The sequence below is a fragment of the Orcinus orca genome, chromosome 9, assembly GCF_937001465.1.
Source record: "Orcinus orca chromosome 9, mOrcOrc1.1, whole genome shotgun sequence".
NCBI classification, from domain to species: domain Eukaryota; kingdom Metazoa; phylum Chordata; class Mammalia; order Artiodactyla; family Delphinidae; genus Orcinus; species Orcinus orca.
This window is the reverse complement of record NC_064567.1, coordinates 70,753,900-70,772,457: the sequence shown is the minus strand read 5'-3', so window position 1 is coordinate 70,772,457 and position 18,558 is coordinate 70,753,900. Positions and strand designations below refer to the sequence as shown.

The window sequence follows — 18,558 nt, the reverse complement described above, 5'->3', positions numbered from 1 at the left end:
TGGATAAGTTTGATAAAGCTTCTAGGGTTTCACACATTCTCTCCTCCCCCCTCTCCCTCACTGTAGATCTTTGCCTTACCTGCCTGAACCCCTGAGGAATTACTTATCATTTGAAATTCAATAGCCCAGTTAGGCTACGTCTCTGTGATGAGCACTTGCAGCAAATTTTCCTAAAAGACGGGAGTTCTTTCAATCTGCAGATTTCTTTTTCTTTTTTCCTTTTCACTGAAATAATCTTTCTTCATTTTTACAAAGTGATCTTCTATTTCAACGTTTTGGAATATCAACTTCAAGGACATAAATAATCTTTTTGTTACACTGTCTTTGTCTTTCTTACTATTGACTTCTCTCCAATTGCTTTAATCCATTTTTCTTTTTCATCCCTCTGTCTCCAGCCTTTCCTCTTTGTTGGTAAAGATTGTCACTGGTGCCTATTGTTTCCCGCTATTTCTAATGGGTATTTCTCTTCTATAATCATCATGTTTTCATTCTAAATTTGTTTCCCTAGACCTAAAATATCCTTTTCATCCCATTCTACTGTTTTATCAATATCATCTCATCTCTGAGCTCTTATTTTATGGAATTTATTTTCCTATTTGTGGGGAGCAATTATTAGACAATTCCATGGATTCAGTGAAGTTGATTTTTTTTTTCTTGGTGGGATCTATAAGATTAGTTGGGGAAGGGTATTTCATTGCAAAGAGCTATGGGTCATTTTCCCAATTTAGAGTGTTGCTCTGAAGTCTTCATTTCTCCAGAGACATAGTGTTTGTTCACCTTCCTCCATTTCACCAGTTTCTCTTCCAGAATCCTTTCTACTATTCCTCAGTTACAAGAAAAAACACCACCGCCACCAAAAGCTGAGGATATCCACTCAGTTTGCTTCTCTCCAGATACGGGAACGTTAGTGAGAATTTTCAGGAAGTTGTCCTCTTGTCAGTAAAATTCTAAGGAGGAACAGGATTCAGGCCCTGTTAAGTCTCTCTGTTCTGATCAAAGATCCCTGCCTCCCTTTTTCCCTTAACTACCAGTTTCTGAGATGTGTTGCATTAGGTCATATCATTTTCTTCGCTCAGTCAGTGCTAAGTATTGTGTATGGGGTTGGGGGTGGGTTGCTGGCTTATACTATTTTAGGGTCACTTCATCATCTATCTGTGGTGAGACATTATGTCGTACATTTACAAATTTCTCATCTCCAAAATCAAAACTCACCACTTTAAATTCAGAATTTGGGCTTATTATATTCTTGTGAGGGGTTTTATTGAATTTTCTTACTTAAAGCACATAGCAACAATTATGCCACCTGTGTCACCCACAGAAAAAGAAAATACTCATTCTTGTCCCCATCATCAACGGGCCTACTTATATCTAGCTTTTTGATTGCTACGTATCAAATATTTCAATTGATAACAGCCTTGTAAGTGAAGATAACCTGAGTTAGAGAACAGCAAAAATAGTAATTATGGGGAATACCAGAAGTGATTCTTGACATGACAGGAGCATTTCACAGACTTACATTTTCATAATTAGATTCTGCTTTCCAAGTAGACATAAATGACTACTGAATCTAAAATGTTCCTTTTCCCTCGACAATATACACCACGGAGATAAAAGGATTCTGAAAGGGTAAAGAAACATTTTCCTCAAAAGAAATTCAGAATTTAGATTTAAATGTTTTTCTTTTGTACCCAAAAATAAGAATGCATAGTGAAAACACGACTTTTCCTTATTGTAAATGTATTTTACACTGATGCTGTACAAACTCTAGGAAATTCTTTCATAATAATCATTCCAATATTGTCTGGAAAGCTCTGCTGTCCAACGCATTAAGCAACATGCCTGGCAACAGAACACCCCGAATTCTGCCAGCTACTGCTGAGTGACCTGAGTCAATGTTTGCACATGCTTCAGCTTCTGCCAGTTATCACTTATATTGGCCCACACAGGCCACAAAAGTGGAGACCGACCTGGCAAAATGTGTCACTCGTACCAAATTCCGAGATTCAATATTATAAAGCTTTTTATTAAAAAGATACTAACAGACTACATTGTAGAACCTAATTCTACTTTAGATGTCTAGCCTGGCTGGGTCAGTATTAGGAAAAAAATGGAACCATATAAAACACTTGCAATTTAATAGTATATAAAGAGCTCTGAAGAAAAAAGTCATCTAGCTTAATGCATAGTATCCAACACAACTAGAAAAACAAATGGGAACTCTAAAGCAACGACTAACAACAGAACAAAGCTTTTTAAACAATTAATCTCAAGAAATCTGCTGTTGGGATCTCACTGTCCAATTACATATTCTGCAGCTTCTTTGCCTTTGACTATTAAGAAGACATTTCACAGAAAATACACACATACCCATGCTACTCTGATTTAAAGTCACCATTTACCCAAGGAAAGAATTTAATTCTTATCAGAGCAGGGAAACAAAACAAAAAGCTGATTTATAAGATAACTAAAGAAAATTTATCAAAACTAAAATTCATTCCCCCATGTGACATGCAATCTAGCTCATCTGGCTCATTCAGCAAGATAGACCTTGGTATTGAAGAGCCAGAAACCCAGGTTCATTCATTAAAAATAGCAATAATAACAGTGAGTGCACACATTAATGACATGTTACCTTTGAACTTCACAGAAATGTCAAGAGGTAAGCAGGAGGACATCATTATTCTTCAGTTTACAGGTGAGTAAACCAGTTCCACAACTGGTTAGCAGCAGAGCTCCAGCTAGAACAGAGCTTTCCACTCCTCGAGCAGTGCCCCCTCCACCCTGCACTGCCACAATATATCTTTTTCTCTTTCAGATCCAAAGACTCCAACCATTTCTAAGCCTATCAATCATATCCCTGCCACTGGTCCAAAAGCCAGCTGAACAAGATTTGTAGCTAAATGTGGACAAACACACCCCTAATTTAGCAATTAACTTAAAGGGCCAACCCTATTGATATGGGTCACCAGCATCCCATCACCTCCCCCTTCCCCTGTATCAGTGATACCCAAAGTTTGCTGCATATTAGAATTGCTCAGGATTTTTAAAATCCCAATGTCCAGGATGTTTCTAATACCGTTTAAATCAGAAACTCTAGGGGTGGACCCAGACATCGGTATTTTGTAAAATACTCCTGGTGACGGCACCTTTGAGAGCCACCGTCTCAGAAGTATACAATAAAAACTAGGGGAATTAAATTTAAGGGCATATAATAATATATTAAACAAAATCAAATGTTACAGGACATGGTGGGAAGAATGCAAATGTTTTTATGTTTCAAATTTTAAAAATAAATAGAACTTGGAGTTTTTCCTTATTTATATCAGACAGGTTTGGGAGTTGATGTCAATTGACATCACTTTTCGTTTAACAGCTGGTGCTTAAATGTTGCTTCCTGTAAAACTGACAATAGCACAGACAGTCTCAAGCGCTTCCCTGCTTGAAAATACTGTTGCTTTGTATAAAAATCATTAAATGTCAGGAAAATGACAATCTCAACTGAAATTGGAGTAAATTTATGTATGATTATCAAAGACGCTGAGAAACAGTGAAGCTTGCAAACACCTGTAGCAAGGTTCAATGCCAGCAGACAGTATCTGCTTGAAAGGTACAGCTTTGTTTCTACCACGTGAAAGAAATAGGAAACTTGTAATACAGAGGTAAGGACTAAAAGGATAAAGTGTAGTACTGAAAAGACATCTAAAATAGTAATTTTTATAGAGTTGGTGGATATTTAAAAAATAAAATGCTAAGTGACCGGTTCCATCGGAGACATTCCGGTTGACCCCTCCGCAAGCTTTTGTCAACTTTACAGCCGCAAAGATAATAAACCATAATGAAATTCTGGTACATTTGCTTTCCATAAGCAGGCACTACTAATTAATGTAAGTCCTGTTACTTAAGTGTAAACACACCAAATTACACAAAATTGATATTTTATTCTGATTCATTGAAAAACTGGGGTCAACAGAAGGACCTTAAAATCATCCTAAGTAACCAAGGTTTAAGAAAACTTGCTTCAAACATAGATTCAGAGATGAGAAGGTGTTCAATACTAAAACAGACATTATGCCTACCTGTGGAATATTTCTTCCCATTCTAGCTCTACCAAGTAGACGCTGCTTTATGCCGCATTCTTACCATGGAAATCTAAGTGGTGATCTATAATTACGATTAAGTGCACATAGGAACACAGAAGATGTGAGGGAGAACTTTAAGCCAATTTAGATGGAAGAACTCAGAAGAGAAACAAAACAAAAAGTCCCCCAAGCTTTAGGAACTAGCTGTAGGGAATAAATATGAAAAGCAACAATTACAAGTATGTGCCATCGCCCGGAGAGTCTGCTCTTTTAACAAACAGAAATTGATAAAGTTGACAAGCTTCATCTTCCATCAGCACAGCTCCTTGAAGGCACAAGCACATACACGGGGAAACTAAAAATCGGAATCTGTTACTGTTATTCTTTAAAACGTTGCACCTGCATATAACACCTTTATATGTGTGTTATGCCCTCGCATCTGCCTGACAATGTAGACTCCCCAAATGTTTTGAAGAAAATTAAAATAACCATCTGCTAATAATAATTTTATTTCATCCTTAAGCAGTTTCATTTTGGGCTTAGGAGAAAAAGCCACAATTAAAACTACCTTCACAACTCCTGTAGCAAACACATTTCAGAAGGTAGGTCTATAAATAGATGTGCTTCTGTAGGCACACTGTAAATATAAAATCATCCGGCTAGAGGAGACTGCAATGTAAGCTGCAGCCCCGATATGAACTTACCTGATTATTTTAAAGTCCCATTAGAAAACCCTTACAATCAGTACTGATCTCCTTTTTCTAGTGGCATAGTCAGGCAAAACACCCCCAAGTACATTTTACTTATCTCAGTCCCATCCTTCATCAGAAGCTTAGAGATTTCATTCAGAAGCAGCCTGTCCCTGAGCAGACTGAATATTCACAGAAACAGTAATGGAAGGGATCTAAAACCCTCCTAGAAGCCAAGAAAATAGCAACATCAACACCAAAAAGCAGCAAACCCTTAACAGAGGTGCTTTCCGGAGCTTCATTTCCCAAGTCAACCCCTTTTCACACGTAAAAGGTCTCAGTTACGAAAAAAGGGTCTTACCTGAGCTGATCATACTGTGCATTCTCTGCTGAGCCAAGAGCTGCTCTCGTCCAGCCACCCCATCTGAAGAAAAACACGAGTCAGTCTCGTAAATTGTCTGCAGCATATTCCAATCACTCTTACTTCAGCTACTGAAAGATTCATCGCTGCTCAGTGTACGGGCCCCAGGAGTTACCCTGGCTGGTCCTCCCTCCACCCCGAGGAAAAGAAGCAGAGGATCAGCTTCAACAATGGTTTCCTCTCTGTTAACACACACTTTTCAAAAGACCTGGACACTTTTCCCACGTTACCAACCTGTGTACAAAGCAGAAAGGACCGAGTGGATGCTAAGGCTCTCTGGAGTTTAGGCTACACCGGAAACTAAAAGCAGGTGGGAACTAGGAATGTGCTTCGGGGTTATTGCTTTGTCAAAATAAGTAGAAAAATATTAACTCTACCCACGAGAAAAAGAAACCAATTAAACCTGGCTTTTAGTTCCTCAGGCTGCTAGAGTTTCGTTGTGAGAACCGTCAGTCAGTCCTGCAAGTGGCTTCAGCCGGTGCCCTTCTCCTATCTGTTTGTGTGTGTCTCTTCCCTCTCTCTGGTCTCTCTCAGCTCAAGTTGGCTAAAGCTAGTGATAATGTATTTGCATATGAATCAACAACAGCATGGCCCACAGGCACAGAAATAGAACAATGGTCGGCCTGAGCCAAAAATAGGTCAAGCATGGCCGAGTGATTGGAGCCTGCATTAATGCATTTAAAAATACCCCAGCAAACCCAGCTGTCCAGCCTCTATCTTTCAAACCATAATTCTCTATTGCAGGGCCTTAAAAGCAATTAACTCTTTCCTCCCTCCAAGCTTGCTTTTACACACTGTTTCCATACTGGCGATTCGCTTCCAAAGAAAGGAAGGGGAAAAAAAAAAATTAAGAATCATAGTTCTAAGAGGGCAAATGCACATACATTTCATTTCATTTTATTTTTGTAGTATGTGTTTTTGGAAGAGAGAGGAGAGAAGTGCAGAGCTCTGTATTGGTTCTAAAATAATACTGGAAGCTTTTGCTCATAATGTGGTTTCTGCCTCACCCACGCTCAGCAATCCTGGTGTTCTATTTTTGTTGCCTGTTTCTCTGGCTACACTGCAGTTGGCTGTAGCACTAGAAGCTTTTCTGCCTTCTAGTTTTAAGACTGACAGGAGATTTAGTAGAGGTAGTTTCAGAAAACAAGCACACCCCAGAATAAAATGTTTATGAAGGACCAGCTTGATTTTTTACTTGCTATTTTTGTAAGGCAATTGTCCTGTTTCACAAATCTTAATGTAATCTTAGTACCACCTATCAATTTTATTGCATTCAGTTTCTATTATATCTAATATATATATATATATATATATATGCACACAGCTTAGACCTAAAAACGTTCCCTCTATTTCAGCCTCTCAGACTAAATTCAATTCACCTGTAAAAGTAAATGTTGGTACTTAATTATGGATGGTGCAGAATTACAGATTATATGCACCTGTGGATCAATAAATAAATATGGTCAGTCTCCAACTATGAATGTTCTGCATTCATTTCTACATTGATTGCCTGAAACACAGACCTCACTTTTCTATAGAAATAGCATTTATAATAGTTGATAGATTCCCAGACCAACACACATTGTGGAATTCACCTGTACATGAGCTATATAGTATTTAGTACTAAAAATTCTATGGTCTCTGGTGTACAGTTAACATCATTTCTATCTGAGAAATAAATTCTGCATCACAAATTGGGTTGCTAGCATCTAGCCACTCCCAAGAGCAAACCCCAAAATGAAAAATCCACTGGTCATGGGAGCTCTTCTCCTTTTTCTAAACTAGCTCAGCAAGAAAAAATAAAACTCCTAAAGCATTAGTAGCAACAGAAAAGGAAGGGGAAACAGCAGAGCATTTCAAGGTTCCCAGGATGACCTGGCGAAGGAGGGATCTTGGTCAAGCAGAGTGTGGGGCAGAAGAAAGAGAACACGGAGACAGACTTTTGGTGAAAAGGAGGAAGCATGTTAAGTCATTAGGCAGATAACTCACTGCTGAAGAGAAGGGCACTGAATTTTCCTACTTTTATAGATTAACTCCTACTTACTGTGCAATTATATTTGAACAGATAAATTATAAGAATTTTTATAAAAAAGTTATTCCAAATTACATTTGACTTAAGCTAAACATGAAAATCTTATGTTCCTGTCAATGGGAAAAACTGTTTAATTCCATCTGCTTTTGCAAGTAAACTTTCACTCAATTAAGAAACTGGTGTATAAAATTACAGGGATGGAAATACTGTGGACCTGGCAATTTATCTCAGAGATTATGTAAGCAACCACAGCATTTTAGACCTGGGAGGAAATTTAGACATTGTCTATAATGATGTCCAAACTCTCTGTCCCCCAGGATGCCAAGGTACCTGGGAGTTGACTCAGTGTTCTCCAGAAGACGTTCTTCCCTGAACCAGGGCAGCTTCATTTTCATCTGTTTACATTTGCGTATGTAAGATTTGTTTTGAATAATGACTTCTTATATTAAGAAAAAATTATGGTGTATGGCGACAGATGGTAACTAGACTTATCATCGCTATCATTTCGTAATGTATAGAAATATCCAATCATTATGTTGTGCACCAGGAACTCACAGTGTTGTAGGTCAATCATACTTCCAAGTCAAATAAACTCATAAAGGAAAAAAAGAGATCAGATTTGTGATAACCAGAGGTGAGGGGTAGGGGGATGGGAATTGGATGAAGGTGGTTAAAAAGTATAAAGTTCCAGTTATAAGATAAATAAGTACTAGGAATTTGTAATGTACAACATAATAGTTATATTATTATTATATAAAACATAATTAATAAATGATTAATATAATTAACACTGCTATGTGTTATATGAAAGTTGTTAACAGAGTATATCCCAAGAGTTCTCATCACAAGAAAAAATTTTTTTCCTTTTCAATTTATCTTGTACCTATATTAGATGATATATTAGATGAATGCTCACTAAACTTATTGTGGTAGTCACTGATGATGTATGTAAGTCAAATCATTATGCCCTACACCTTAAACATACAGTGCTGTATGTCAACTATATCTCAGTAAAGCTGAGAAAGGAAAGGAAGGAAAAAAATAACTGAAATCCACTCACCTAGTACAAATGATCTCCCTATTTTACACATGAAGAAAGTAAAGAGACTTTTTAGAGGGTTATGAAAGATGCAAAAGCACTCATTAATGGAGTTATGACTGAAGAGACTTGCTTAGTTTCGAACAGGTACTCTAGCTAAGTAGGTCTAGCATTCATGTTTTCTAGTCCACCATCTTGTCCCTTACAATGCAAATAATTATCGGAGATATTGAGAATAAATTTTAATATTATCTACTTGTGAAAAATAGAATCACTCTTAATTGTTTCAGAGTGGTTTTAAACAGAATATGTAAAACTAGTGATAAACATAAGAGGGACAGCAAAAATCCTAGTACAGATCTTCCTTAACTTAAGATGGGGTTGCTTCCCGATAAACCTCTAAATGAAAAACATCATTAAGTCAAAATGCATTTAATATACCTAACATCATAGCTACCAAACATCATAGCTAATCCTAGCCTACTGTAAACATGCTCAGAACACTTACAGAAGCCTACAGGAGGACTAAAGCATCTAACACAAAGCATATTTTATAATAAAGTATTGAATATCTCATGTAATTGAATGCTGTGCTGAAAGTGAAAGACAGAATGGTTTTAAGTGTATCAGTTATCTACCCAGTGATCACCGTGGCAGACTAGGAGCTGTGGCTCACTACTGCTGCCCAGCATCTTCATAGAATATCGAAATTTCAACTGTGGTTTCTCCTGAATGCATACTGTTTTCGCACCATAGTGAAGCTGAAAAATCGTAAATGGAACTGAAACTCTGGGTAATGATTAGCCAAATCCATTTCACCTGCCTGGACTAATCAAGGTGTTTTAAGATTTGCATGTCCTCCAAGAGCAGGTGGTCTACACAATAAGATGTTTGCCTGAGTAGTTTTCCAGGAACTTGGAGTCAGCTGCATGTGGTTTGAGCTGAGGTGGTTAAGACTGGGTAAGACCATGGACTCTTCACATGGGCATGCCGAGGGCCCGTGAGGTGACCTTTTGAACTTGCAGAGGCCTGTAGCTTTGTTATACCAGCACCTAAAGACAATTCCCGCACCTTTCTCCAATCACCTTTCCCATGCTCCCCACGCTCCCGAGGCTCCCCATGCCTCAGACCACCCTGCTTCTTTATTCTTTATCCCATCAATACCCCTAGCCCTTGGCCTTTGAGATTTGTTTTCCTGTCTCCTCGCTGGGCTGCCTTTCGCATAAGCCCTCTCTTAGCTGTAAATCTCCAGTGTTTCAGCGTTCTGGCTTGCTGTGAGTCGGGCAGGACGAACTTGGTTCGGTAACTGAACCATTGACATTGGGGACCATCTGCGTTGACGTAATATACATCTCTTGTCGTTTTACATTTAAATTATGCCCTCAATCTACAAAAAATAGTCTCAAAGCTTTTATAATAATAAAAAATAAAATAAAATAAAACTCAAAAGAGTTAGTAATCCTCCATTCTCAGAGGTACCAGGAGAGGGCAATCCACGTAGAACAGTATAAATAATGGGTCTTCTTCATTTTGACCAAGTTATTTAATTTGAGGTTTATTCATATTTCATCCCTGCATTCTTTCAGCATTTTTTGCCATTAGCAGTCTTGTCTTTCAACTCTTGATAATGAAAACTTAGAGTGAAAAGACATTGGACACTTATCATAAAATAGACACCACTTGTTTCTGGGAGGAAACGATAGCATTATTAAAACCTACCACCAAGTATATTGATTACGTCTATTATCCAAGAACTTAAATATTAAGAATGTTGCGGTAATGCTTCTCATATCATCTCAACAATGTTGGTAAAGAAATGTGACTAAGTTTCTTTCTAGGTATTTATAAAACCAATTTACTGACAAGGAAAAAAGATAATAAATTTTATATTATAAGAACAGTAAGAAGCTAATACAAATGTCAGCCTAGAATAGCTGGGCAGTTTTTGAAATTGTAATATAATAAATTTTAATTCAATTTAATAAACATTTTGGAAATTGATCTAATTATATTTTACATTTATTTAAATAATAAGTGAAAAAGAATAGGGCAAAAAACCAGGTTCCCAATTTAATAAAAAATGGGAATGGGCATCGAATCCTAATGCAAAATGTCATTCAAGAATAATTATGATAATTCCAATTCTTTTTATGGGTATATAGGCAAAACAAAAAAAATTAAACATTTAAATTCAATTTTAATTAAAAATTTAAATTATGGATTAAAAAAATCTACATGTCATCAAAATATTTCCACAAATAACATGACTGAAGACTCCACTGGAAAAAAGCAAAGGAGGTAGTAGAACCTAATTTATTCTACCACAATAATACATCCACTGTTCATCTGTAATCAAGCACAGACTTTTCATGCAGTACCAAAACTTATGGTTCTAGAATCCAGGTGCAGTAAGATTTAAAATTTGTTTGCCTGAAGTACTGAATTGTGCTTTACAAGAAAGCTACAAATTACTCACCAAGAGCTGTAAGTCCTCTGCTCACTCTTTCTCACTCATGTTGCTGTTGCTCCCATCCTCACATTTCTCAAAGTACTGTCACATCAGTAAAGTTATACACACTTGCCTGCAGGCAACTGACTTGATTCCTAGACCCCCGAGGAACAGGAAGGAGAGGGAAAGTATAATGTACTAATTTTTACTCCGAACTAAGTAGCTTATTTTTCTGAATTTTCTGTCTCTTATTAAATAGTGGACACTAAGTTTACGAGTGATTCCTCTGTACTATAACAACCTAATTGGCTACCAAATGATCTTCAGAAAAGGAAATCTTGCCTGGACCCAAAGGGTCTGCGAAAACACATCAGCAGTGGAATTCCAGGAGACTGTTCCATAAGAGAACAAAACAACAACTTCAACAAACCTCTAGAATTATTTGCCTTGCTTTGATTGAAAATGATTTCTTCTCTAACTCTTCCCTTCAAAGTGGATATGCTGATCCATGATTTATTCTATTTTTAGCAGATTAAGAGCATCAGGATCATCAGGGAACTTGTTAGAAATGCAATTTATTGGGCCAGAACTACTAAATGAAAATCTCTGGTGGGAATCTGAATTTTACAGGCCCTCTCAGTGATTCTGATAAACAGTAAAGTTTGAGAACCAGTAGATAAGACCATTCTTTCCAAAGCAATGATTAGATGGCTAAAGGTATAAATAAATTATCTATTTTGGGTCCAATTTCAAACTAAACATTATTATTACAGAATACTTTTTCAAAATGAAAATAATTAAACTTGCTAATAGACTGAAGAAGACCACTTAATATTCAAGGTATGAAAAGACCATTTTCTCTTTTTAGCAGCATCTACTTTGAAATACTGGTTTGTATTTCAAATTGTATAAGCTTGGCTAACCTATGCTATGTTTACCAAACTCTGTATGTACAAGGTGTTTATAACACCACAAACTATTAGTACAAATCTTAGTTTCAAGACAAAAACACTATTTTGGTCTATAGGGCTATGAAAATAAAAATTCTGGGAGAATTCCAATTAAGTAAAATTAGCATTCTAACTTTGCTATTTGGTATGCCTCAAATTTTTAATTTTATATTATACTACAAAGTGTGTTTCATTATTATGTAGCTGTACCTTTAATATTTATCATTTTGGAAATAAATGGGATTCTGATCACCTAAAATTAATAGTCATAGTTAGCATCTGGATGGATACTACATTTCAGAGCTGTAATAAGACTAATTTCCACATGCTAATAAAAGTATAGCAGACATCAGAAAATAAACCCAGAAACATCATTTCTTGCCACAAAGATCGAGTGGTATTTACCATACCAAACTATTACCTATCACCAAGTTAAATCAAGAGAATGCTGGGATGCTTGCTTCCGAAAATAGCAACAACATTTTCTTTTAATGTTGCAATTAAATTCTGACTTCAAAATTCGATCTAGTTGGGTGCCAACTACCAAATTTTAGAAATAGCAAGCACCCAAAATATACTGTACTTATTTTTTGACTGATCAAAACTGTTTATAGCAATGGCATATAATTAAAGTACAAACATTTGCAATTGGCTCTATCACTAAGTTCATCAGACATCCCATGGATATGGAATCTTTCCTATTTCAGGACCCTTAAATCAGAGCCAAGAACAAAGAACCATGGCCTCCAAGGCCATTCAGGTTCTGACCACAACATGACTTAGTAACTTGATCCTTTACTTTCTTTTTCAAAATTCATGAACATACAATTCCTTGGTATTACCCACACAGATCCTTCATTCTTCCATGCCTTTGCACATGCTGTTCTTGTAATCCAGAATGCTTTTCCACTCTTTCCCATCTGGGAAACTCCTTTTCATTTTTTTTTTTTTTTTAAATGACCACAGTTAAAGATTTGATGAAAGTTCACAATAATGCAATTGACAAGGAAATTTAGTTATTTCTGAGATATACACTTTAAAGTAATAACTAGAATTATGACTTATAACATTATACCAGAACATATAAGATTTTTAGAAATTTCATGAAATGTCTGAAACATTTATATTAACATATTTCCATACAAATAACCCAAAGAAAGTTTAGTAGTTTTGTTTGTTTGTTTTTTTATACTGCAGGTTCTTATTAGGCATCAATTTTATACACATCAGTGTATACATGTCAATCCCAATTGCCCAATTCAGCACACCACCATCCCCACCTCACAGCGGTTTTCCCCCTTGGTGTCCATACGTGTGTTCTCTACATCTGTGTCTCAACTTCGGCCCTGCAAATCGGTTCATCTGTACCACTTTTCTAGGTTCCATATATATGCGTTACTATACGATATTTGTTTTTCTCTTTCTGACTTATTCACTCTGTATGACAGCCTCTACATCCGTCCACGTCTCAACAAATGACTCAATTTCGTTCCTTTTTATGGCTGAGTAATATTCCATTGTATATATGTACCAAAACTTCTTTGTCCATTCGTCTGTCGATGGGCAGTTACGTGGCTTCCATGACCTGCCTATTGTAAATAGTGCGGCAATGAACATTGGGGTGGATGTGTCTTTTTGAATTATGGTTTTCTCTGGGTATACGCCCAGTAGTAGGATTGCTGGATCATATGGTAATTCTATTTTTAGTTTTTTAAGGGACTTCCATATTGTTCTCCATAGTGGCTGAATCAATTTACATTCCCACCAACAGTACAAGAAGGTATCCTTTTCTCCGCACCCTCTCCAGCATTTGTTGTTTGTAGATTTTCTGATGATACCCATTCTAACTGGTGTGAGGTGATACCTCATTGTAGCTTTGATTTGCATTTCTCTAATAATTAGTGATGTTGAGGAGCTTTTCATGTGCTTCTTGGCCATCTGTATGTCTTCTTTGGAGAAATGTCTATTTAGGTCTTCTGCCCATTTTTCAATTGGCTTCTTTGTTTCTTTAATATTGAGCTGCATGAGCCATTTATATATTTGGAGATTAATCCTTTGTCCATTGATTCGTCTGCAAATATTTTCTGCCATTCTGAGGGTTGTCTTTTCGTCTTGTTTATGGTTTCCTTTGCTGTGTAAAAGCTTTGAAGTTTCATTAGGTCCCAGTTGTTTATTTTTGTTTTTATTTCTATTACTCTAGGAGGTAGATCTAAAAAGATCTTGCTGTGATTTATGTCAAAGAGTGTTCTTCCTATGTTTTCCTCTAAGAGTTTTATAGTGTCCGGCCTTACATTTAGGTCTCTAATCCATTTTCAGTTTATTTTTGTGTATGGTGTTACGGAGTGTTCTAATTTCATTCTTTTACATGGAGCTGTCCAGTTTTCCCAGCACCACTTATTGAAGAGACTGTCTTTTCTCCATTGTATATCTTTGCCTCCTTTGTCATAGATTAGTTGACCATAGGTACGTGGGTTTATCTCTGGGCTTTCTATCTTGTTCCATTGATCTATGTTTCTGTTTTTGTGCCAGTACCATATTGTCTTGTTTACTGTAGCTCTGTAGTATAGTCTGAAATCAAGGCATCTGATTCCTCCAGCTCCGTTTTTTTCCCTCAAGACTGCTTTGGATATTCGGGGTCTTTTGTGTCTCCATAAAAATTTTAAGGTGATTTGTTTTAGATCCGTATAAAATGCCATTGGTAATTTGATATGGATTGCATTGAATCTGTAGATTGCTTTGGGTAGTATAGTCATTTTCACAATGTTGATTCTTCCAATCCAAGAACATGGTATATCTCTCCATCTGTTGGTATCGTCTTTAATTTCTTTCATCAGTGTCTTATAGTTTTCTGTATACAGGTCTATTGTCTCCCTAGGTAGGTTTATTCCTAGGTATATTATTCGTTGTGTTACAATGGTAAATGGGAGTGTTTCCTTAATTTCTCTTTCAGATTTTTCATCATTAGTGTATAGGAATGCAAGAGATTTCTGTGCATTAATTTTGTATCCTGCAACTCTACCAAATTCACTGATTAGCTCTAGTAGTTTTCTGGTGGCATCGTTAGGATTCTCTATGTATAGTATCATGTCATCTGCAAACAGTGACAGTTTTACTTCTTCTTTTCCAATTTGGATTCCTTTTATTTCTTCTTGTTCTCTGATTGCTATGGCTAGGACTTACAAAACTATGTTGAATAATAGTGGTGAGAGTGGATATCCTTGTCTTGTTCCTGATCTTACAGGAAATGCTTTCAGTTTTTCCACCATTGAGAATGATGTTTGCTGTGGGTTTGTCGTATATGGCCTTTATTATGTTGAGGTAGGTTCCCTCTTTGCCCACTTTCTGGAGAGTTTTTATCATAAATGGGTGTTGAATTTTGTCAAAAGCTTTTTCTGCATCTACTGAGATGATCATATGGTTTTTATTCTTCAATTTGTTAATATGGTGTATCACATTGATTGATTTGCATATATTGAAGAATGCTTATATTGAAGAATCCTTGTATCCCTGAGATAAATCCCACTTGATTGTGGTGTATGATCCTTTTAATGTGTTGTTGGATTCTGTTTGCTAGTATCTTTTTTTTTTTGCGGTACGCGGGCCTCTCACTGTTATGGCCTCTCCTGTTGCGGAGCACAGGCTCTGGACGCACAGGCTCAGCAGCCATGGCTCACGGGCCCAGCCACTCTGCGGCATGCGGGATCTTCCCGGACTGGGGCACAAACCCATGTCCCCTGCATTGGCAGGCAGACTCCCAACCACTGCGCCACCAGGGAAGCCCCCTGTTTGCTAGTATTTTGTTGAGGATTTTTGCATCTATATTCATCAGTGCTATTGGTCTACAATTTTCTGTTTTTGTAGTATCTTTGTCTGGTTTTGGTATCAGGTTGATGGTGGCCTCATAGAATGAGTTTGGGAGTGTTCCTTCCTCTGCAGTTTTTTGGAAGAGTTTGAGAAGGATGGGTGTTAGCTCTTCTCTAAATGTTTGATAGAATTCATCTGTGAAGCCATCTGGTCCTGGACTTTTGTTTGCTGGAAGATTTTTAATCACAGTTTCAATTTCATTACTTGTGATTGATCTGTTCATATTTTCTGTTTCTTCCTGGTTCAGTCCTGGAAGTTTACACCTTTCTAGGAATTTGTCCATTTCTTCCAGGTTGTCCATTTTATTGGCATAGAGTTGCTTGTAGTAGTCTCTTAGGATGCTTTGTATTTTTGCGGTGTCTGTTGTAACTTCTCCTTTTCCATTTCTAATTTTATTGATTTGAGTCCTCTCCCTCTTTTTCTTGATGAGTCTGGCTAATGGTTTATCAATTTTATCTTCTCAAAGAACCAGCTTTTAGTTTTATTGATCTTTGCTATTGTTTTCTTTGTTTCTATTTCATTCATTTCTGCTTTGATCTCTATGATTTCTTTCCTTCTACTAACTTTGCGTTTTGTTTGTTCTTCATTCTCTAGTTCCTTTAGGTGTAAGGTTATATTGTTTACTTGAGATTTTTCTTGTTTTTTCAGGTAGACTTGTATAGCTATAAACTTCCCTCTTAGAACTGCTTTTGCTGCATCCCATAGGTTTTGGGTCATCGTGTTTTCATTGTCATTTGTCTCTAGGTATTTTTTGGTTTCCTCTTTGATTTCTTCAGTGATCTCTTGTTTATTTAGTAAAGTACAGTTTAGCCACCATGTGTTTGTGTTTTTTACGTTTTTTTCCCTGTAATTGATTTCTAATCTCATAGCATTGTGGTCAGAAAAGATGCTTGATATGATTTCAATTTTCTTAAATTTACTGAGGCTTGACTTGTGACCCAAGATGTGATCTATCCTGGAGAATGCTCCATGCGTACTTGAGAAGAAAGTGTAATCTGCTGTTTTTGGATGGAATGTCCTATAAATATCAATTAAATCTATCTGGTCTATTGTGTCATTGAAAGCTTCTGTTTCTTTATTAATTTTCTTTTTGGATGATCTGTCCGTTGGTGTAAGTGAGGTGTTAAAGTCCCACACTATTCTTGTGTTACTGTTGATTTCCTCTTTTATAGCTGTTAGCAGTTGCCTTATGTATTGAGGTGCTCCTATGTTGGGTGCATATGCATTTATAATTGTTATATCTTGTTATTGGATTGATCCCTTGATCATTATTTAGTGTCCTTCCTTGTCTCTTATAACATTCTTTATTTTAAAGTCCATTTTATCTGATATGAATATAGTTACTCTGGGTTTCTTTTGATTTCCATTTGCATGGAATATCTTTTTCCATCCCCTCACTTTCAGTCTGTATGTGTCCCTAGGTCTGAAGTGGGTCTCCTGTAGACAGCATATATATGGGTCTTGTTTTTATATCCATTCAGCAAGCCTGTGTCTTTTGAGTGGAGCATTTAATCCATTCACGTTTAAGGTAATTATTGATATGTATGTTGCTATGACCATTTTCTTAATTGTTTTGGGTTTGTTTTTGTAGGTCCTTTTCTTTTCTTGTGTTTCCCACTTAAAGAAGTTCCTTGAGCAATTGTTGTAGAGCTGGTTTGGTGGTGCTGAATTCTCTTAGCTTTTGCTTCTCTCTAAAGCTTTTGATTTCTCCATCTAATCTGAATGAGATCCTTGCTGGGTAGAGTAATCATGGTTGTAGGTTCTTCCCTTTCATCACTTTAACTCTGTCATGCCACTCCCTTCTGGCTTGTAGAGTTTCTGCTGAGAAATCAGCTGTTAACCTTATGGGAGTTCCCTTGTATGTTATTTGTTGTTTTTCCCTTGCTGCTTTCAATAATTTTTCTTTGTCTTTAATTTTTGCCAATTTGATTACCATGTGTCTCAACGTGTTTCTTCTTGGGTTTATCCTGTATGGGACTCTCTGCGCTTCCTGGACTTGGATGGCTATTTCCTTTCCCATGTTAGGGAAGTTTTCGACTATAATCTCTTCAAATATTTTCTCGGGTCCTTTCTCTCTCTCTTCTCCTTTTGGGACCCCTATAATGCGAATGTTGTTGTGTTTAATGTTGTCCCAGAGGTCTCTTAGGCTGTCTTCATTTCTTTTCATTCTTTTTTCTTTAGTCTGTTCCGCAGCAGTGAATTCCACCATTCTGTCTTCCAGGTCACTTATCCATTCTTCTGCCTCAGTTATTCTGCTGTTGATTTTTTCTAGTGTAGTTTTCATTTCAGTTATTGTATTGTTCATCTCTGTTTGTTTGTTCTTTAATTCTTCTAGGTCTTTGTTAAACATTTCTTGCATCTTCTCGATCTTTGCCTCCATTGTTTTTCCACAGTCCTGGATCATCTTCACTATCATTTTTCTGAATTCTTTTTCTGGAAGGTTGCCTCTCTCCACTTCATTTAGTTGCTTTGCTGGTGTTTTATCTTGTTCCTTCATCTGGTATATAGCCCTCTGCCTTTTCATCTTGTCTATCATTCTTTGAATATGGTTTTTGTTCCACAGGCTGCAGGATTGTAGTTCTTCTTGCTTCTACTGCCTGCCATCTGGTGGATGAGTCTATCTAAAAGGCTTGAGGAGGGACTGGTGGTGGGTAGAGCTGGCTGTTGCTCTGGTGGGCAGAGCTCAGTAAAACTTTAATCCACTTGACTGTTGATGGGTGTGGCTGGGTTCCCTCCCTGTTGGTTGGTTGGCCTGAGGCAACCCAATACTGGGGCCAACCTGGGCTCTTTGGTGGGGCTAATGACAGACTCTGGGAGGGCTCACTCCAAGGAGTACTTCCCAGAACTTCTGCTGCCAGTGTCCTTGTCCCCAAAGTGAAAGAGAGCCACCACCCACCTCTGTAGGAGTCCCTCCAACACTAGCAGGTAGGTCTGATTCAGTCTCCTATGGGGTCACTGCTCCTTCCCCTGGGTCCTGATGTGCACACTACTTCGTGTGTGCTCTCCAAGAGTGGAGTCTGTTTCCTCCAGTCCTG

General features: G+C 37.2%; 1 protein-coding gene across 12 annotated transcripts in view; it reads right to left on the bottom strand.

Annotated features, from left to right (window-relative positions):
* Window positions 1–18,558, bottom strand: part of HDAC9 (histone deacetylase 9) — a 547,926-nt gene that overhangs the window by 182,767 nt on the left and 346,601 nt on the right. For 8 of the 12 annotated variants that reach the window (XM_049714591.1, XM_049714592.1, XM_049714596.1 and 5 more), the window contains exon 2: window positions 5,130–5,192. In XM_049714591.1, coding sequence (XP_049570548.1) covers window positions 5,130–5,192 — 63 coding nt within the window. The other 4 variants (XM_033440719.2, XM_033440708.2, XM_004263462.4 and 1 more) reach the window with 4 other exon arrangements.